The 4901-nt window shown below is 52.8% G+C and overlaps 1 protein-coding gene across 6 annotated transcripts; it reads left to right on the top strand.

Moving 5' to 3' along the window:
* The first annotated feature begins 374 nt into the window (after positions 1-374).
* LOC102470711 (transcription elongation regulator 1-like) lies at positions 375-4857 on the top strand. 6 transcript variants are annotated; one of them, XM_027772863.1, is made up of 6 exons: positions 375-669; positions 1129-1251; positions 1416-1714; positions 1874-1887; positions 2313-2475; positions 2672-2777. In XM_027772863.1, exons 1-3 carry the CDS (start codon positions 551-553, stop codon positions 1696-1698), a joined length of 525 nt encoding a protein of 174 aa, XP_027628664.1. In that variant the 5' UTR covers positions 375-550; the 3' UTR covers positions 1699-1714; positions 1874-1887; positions 2313-2475; positions 2672-2777. The 6 variants fall into 6 exon arrangements, with proteins under 6 accessions (XP_027628664.1, XP_027628662.1, XP_006151026.1 ...); XM_027772861.1 differs by having other exon boundaries at positions 1874-2043; XM_006150964.2 differs by having other exon boundaries at positions 1874-2043; positions 2264-2475.
* Positions 4858-4901: the final 44 nt, after the last annotated feature.

Genomic DNA, 4901 nt, shown 5'->3' with positions numbered 1-4901 from the left:
ATCCTGGGTATCTCACAGCTATGTGCTATTACCTCCAGCCCCATCTTTTAGGCCTCTTCAGGTGCCAGGGATACCTTAACAGTTTCATTATTCTAGACCATCTTTTCCTCTCCTAGCTGATCAACTGGTCTGCATGAGCTGCCACAGCTGTACCTGGCTTCTCCAGGGAATCCCACTGCAAACTGGAAGAGCATTGAGGATAGAGGCGGAGACGGAGGCGGAGTCTGAGGCAGAGGCGGAGTCGAAGGCAGAGGCGGAGTCTGAGGTGGAGGTGGAGGCGGAGTCTGAGGCGGAGGCGGAGTTGGAGGCGGAGTCGGATGTAGAGGCGGAGTCGGAGGCGGAGTCGGAGGCGCAGTCGGAGTGGGAGTCGGAGTCGGAAGCGCAGTAGGAGGCCGAGGCGGAGTCGGAGTCGGAGGTGGAGTCGGAGGCACAGTAGGAGGCGGAGTCGGAGGCGGAGGCGGAGTCGGAGACACAGGAGTCAGAGTCCGAGGCGGAGGCGGAGGCGGAGTCGCAGGCACAGTAGGAGGCGGAGGCGGAGGCGGAGGCAGAGATGGAGATGGAGGTGGAGGCGGAGTCTGAAGCAGAGGGAGAGACAGAAGCGGAGGCGAGGCTGAGGTGGAGTCTGAGGTGGAGGCCAACAAATGTGGGGCACCTTAGTGTGTTCCCCAGGTGGGTAAATTCTCTCTGCCAACATTCGATTGAATGAGTGTAATTTAGATCAGGGCTCAGGGCTGGTGTTTCCTCTTCTCATCCCCATCTTGTCAGTCCTCTTCAGGTGACAGAGATACCTTAAAAATTTGATTTTTCTAGACCTTTTGTTATTTCATCTCCTCTCCATCAACCAGCCTGTGTGAGCTGCCATGTGTGTACCTCACTTTTAAGGCAAACCCACACTTAGCTGCAAGAGCAGTGAGGGTGGAGCAGAAGTGGAGGCAGAGGCAGAGGTAGAGGCTGGAGCAGACATGGAGGCAGAGGCAGAGGTGGAGAAGGAGGCAGAGAAGAGCACGGGTGGGGCACATAGTTGGTTCTCCAGGAGAGCTAATCCTGTTTATCTGCCTTGGATTAAATGAGTGCAATTTAGATGGGGCTCAGGGCTAGTGTTTCTTCCCTTTGTCCCCGTCTTGTCAGTCCTCTTCTGGTGTGGAGGTGGAGGCAGAGGCAGAGGCAGCAGCAGAGGTGGAGGCTGAGGTGGAGGCAGAGGCAGAAGTGGAGGCCAGCAGGAGTGGGGCTGGTAGTTGGTTCTCCAGGAGGGTAAGTCCTGCTTATCTGCCTTGGATGAGATGAGTGCAATTTAGATGGGGCTCAGGGCTGGTGTTTCTTCCCTTTGTCCACCACCTTGTCAGTCCTCTTCTGGTGCCATGGATACCTTAAAAATTTCAGCTTTCTAGACCAGCTGTTTTTTTCTTTCCTAACAGATCAACCATCCTGTGTGAGCTGCCATGTTTGCACCAGGCTTCTCCAGGAATCCCCGAGCAAGGCACAAGAGCAGTGAGGGCGGAGGCAGATGTGGAGGCTGAGGCAGAGACCGAGGCAGAGGCTGTGGCAGATGTGGAGGCTGAATCGGAGGCAGATGTGGAGGCTGAGTCAGAGGCAGAAGTGGAGGCTGAGTCAGAGGCAGAAGTGGAGGCTGAGTCAGAGGCAGAAGTGGAGGCCGAGACAGAGGCAGAAGTGGAGGCGAGCCAGAGTGGGGCGAATTAGTTGGTTCTCCAGCAGGGTAAGTCCTTTTATCTGTCCTGGGTTAAGCGCAATTTAGATGGGGACTCAGGGCTAGTGTTTCCTCCCTTTATCCCCATCTTGTTAGTCTTCTTCAGGTTCAGTGGATACATTAAAAATTTCAGTTTTCTAGACCAACTGTTTTTTTCTGTCTTAACAGATCCACCATCCTGCGTGAGCTGCCATGTTTGCACCTGGTTTCTTCAGGCAACCCCAGAGCAAGATACAAGAGTAGTGAGGGTGGAAGTAGAGGCTGAGAGGAAGGCGGGGGTGGAGGCTGAGACAGAGGTGGAGTTGGAGGCTGAGGCCAAGTCAGAGGCAGAGGTGGAGGTGAGCAGATGTGGGGCACATTAGTTTGTTCCCCAGGGGGTAAGTCCTTTCTACCTACCTCAGGTTCAATGAGTGTATTTAAACACAAGGCAGCGCTGCCTTAATAGACGGGAGCTCAGGGCTGGTGCTTCCTCCCCTCATCCCCATCTTACTCCTCTTCAGATGCCAGGGATCCCTAAAAATTTGATTTTTCTAAACCATCAGTTTTTTTCTATCCTAGCTGATTAACCCGCCTGCGTGAGCTGCCACATTTGTACCTGGTTCTACAGGAACCCCAGAGAAAGCTGCAAGAGCAGTTTGTGTAGAGGTGGAGGTGGGTGCTGAGGCGACGGTGGAGGCAGAGGCAGCACTGCAGCAGAGTTGGAGGCTGCAGCAGAGGTGGAGGCTGAGGCTGGGTAGGAGGCTAAAGCCATGGCAGAGGCAAAAGTGGAGGTGAGCAGGAGTAGGGCACATAGTTGTTTCTCCAGGAGGGTAAATCCTGTTTATTTGCCTTGGATTAAATGAGTGTGTTTTAGGTGGGGCTCAGGGCTGGTGTTTCCTCCCTTGTCTCCATTTTGTCAGTCCTCTTCTGGTACCATGTATACCTTAAAAATTTCAATTCTAGACCAGCTGTTTTTTCCTCTCCCAGTAGATCAACCAGCCTGCGTGAGCTGCCACGTGTGTACCTGGCTTCTCCAGGCAAACTCAGAGCAAGAAACAAGAGTAGTGAGGGCAGAGGCAGAGGTTGAGGCGAGGCAGAGGCCATGTAGGCAGAGGCAGAGGTGGAGAAGGAGGCAGAACCAACTATGTGCACGGGTGGGGCACATAGTTGGTTCTCCAGGAGAGCTAATCCTGTTTATCTGCCTTGGATTAAATGAGTGCAATTTAGATGGGCAGAGGCAGAGGCAGCAGCAGAGGTGGAGGCTGAGGTGGAGGCAGAGGCAGAAGTGGAGGCCAGCAGGAGTGGGGCTGGTAGTTGGTTCTCCAGGAGGGTAAGTCCTGCTTATCTGCCTTGGATGAGATGAGTGCAATTTAGATGGGGCTCAGGGCTGGTGTTTCTTCCCTTTGTCCACCACCTTGTCAGTCCTCTTCTGGTGCCATGGATACCTTAAAAATTTCAGCTTTCTAGACCAGCTGTTTTTTTCTTTCCTAACAGATCAACCATCCTGTGTGAGCTGCCATGTTTGCACCAGGCTTCTCCAGGAATCCCCGAGCAAGGCACAAGAGCAGTGAGGGCGGAGGCAGATGTGGAGGCTGAGGCAGAGACCGAGGCAGAGGCTGTGGCAGATGTGGAGGCTGAATCGGAGGCAGATGTGGAGGCTGAGTCAGAGGCAGAAGTGGAGGGTGAGTCAGAGACAGAAGTGGAGGCGAGCCAGAGTGGGGCGAACTAGTTGGTTCTCCAGCAGGGTAAGTCCTTTTATCTGTCCTGGGTTAAGCGCAATTTAGATGGGGACTCAGGGCTAGTGTTTCCTCCCTTTATCCCCATCTTGTTAGTCTTCTTCAGGTTCAGTGGATACATTAAAAATTTCAGTTTTCTAGACCTAGACCAACTGTTTTTTTCTGCATTAACAGATCAACCATCCTGCGTGAGCTGCCATGTTTGCACCTGGTTTCTTCAGGCAACCCCAGAGCAAGATACAAGAGTAGTGAGGGTGGAAGTAGAGGCTGAGAGGAAGGCGGGGGTGGAGGCTGAGACAGAGGTGGAGTTGGAGGCTGAGGCCAAGTCAGAGGCAGAGGTGGAGGTGAGCAGATGTGGGGCACATTAGTTTGTTCCCCAGGGGGTAAGTCCTTTCTACCTACCTCAGGTTCAATGAGTGTATTTAAACACAAGGCAGCGCTGCCTTAATAGACGGGAGCTCAGGGCTGGTGCTTCCTCCCCTCATCCCCATCTTACTCCTCTTCAGATGTCAGGGATCCCTAAAAATTTGATTTTTCTAAACCATCAGTTTTTTTCTATCCTAGCTGATTAACCAGCCTGCGTGAGCTGCCACATTTGTACCTGGTTCTACAGGAACCCCAGAGAAAGCTGCAAGAGCAGTTTGTGTAGAGGTGGAGGTGGGTGCTGAGGCGACGGTGGAGGCAGAGGCAGCACTGCAGCAGAGTTGGAGGCTGCAGCAGAGGTGGAGGCTGAGGCTGGGTAGGAGGCTAAAGCCATGGCAGAGGCAAAAGTGGAGGTGAGCAGGAGTAGGGCACATAGTTGTTTCTCCAGGAGGGTAAATCCTGTTTATTTGCCTTGGATTAAATGAGTGTGTTTTAGGTGGGGCTCAGGGCTGGTGTTTCCTCCCTTGTCTCCATTTTGTCAGTCCTCTTCTGGTACCATGTATACCTTAAAAATTTCAATTCTAGACCAGCTGTTTTTTCCTCTCCCAGTAGATCAACCAGCCTGCGTGAGCTGCCACGTGTGTACCTGGCTTCTCCAGGCAAACTCAGAGCAAGAAACAAGAGTAGTGAGGGCAGAGGCAGAGGTTGAGGCGAGGCAGAGGCAGAGGCTGAGGTGGAAGCAGAGGCTGAGGCCAAGACAGAGGCTGAAGTGGAGGCCAGTAGGAGCAGGGCCCATTAGTTCTCCAGGAGGGTAAGTCCTGCTTATCTGTCCTGTGTTAAATGAGTAAACTTTACATGGGATGCTCAAGCTAGCGTTTCATCCCATTAGCCCTATCTTGTTAATCCTCTTCAGGTATCAGGTATACCTTAAAAATATGCAGAGGTGGAGGCTGAGGCTGGGTAGGAGGTTAAAGCCATGGCAGAGGTAAAAGTGGAGGTGAGCAGGAGTAGGGCACACAGTTGGTTCTCCAGGAGGGTAAATCCTGTTTATTAGCCTTGGATTAAATGAGTGTGTTTTAGGTGGGGCTCAGGGCTGGTGTTTCCTCCCTTGTCTCAAT

Source organism: Tupaia chinensis, unplaced genomic scaffold (assembly GCF_000334495.1).
Source record: "Tupaia chinensis unplaced genomic scaffold, TupChi_1.0 Scaffold000311_2, whole genome shotgun sequence".
In the NCBI taxonomy this organism is placed as follows: domain Eukaryota; kingdom Metazoa; phylum Chordata; class Mammalia; order Scandentia; family Tupaiidae; genus Tupaia; species Tupaia belangeri.
Note: the sequence above shows the minus strand (reverse complement) of the source record. Positions and strands in the feature narration are given on the sequence as shown.

Coding starts and splice junctions, on each gene's coding strand:
- LOC102470711 (XM_027772862.1), top strand. CDS start 551: ATGGAGATGGAGGTGGAGGCGGAGTCTGAAGCAGAGGGAGAGACAGAA. Junction 670..1,128: donor CACCTTAGTGTGTTCCCCAG/GTGGGTAAATTC, acceptor CCGTCTTGTCAG/TCCTCTTCTGGTGTGGAGGT. Junction 1,252..1,415: donor GTAGTTGGTTCTCCAGGAGG/GTAAGTCCTGCT, acceptor CTTTCCTAACAG/ATCAACCATCCTGTGTGAGC.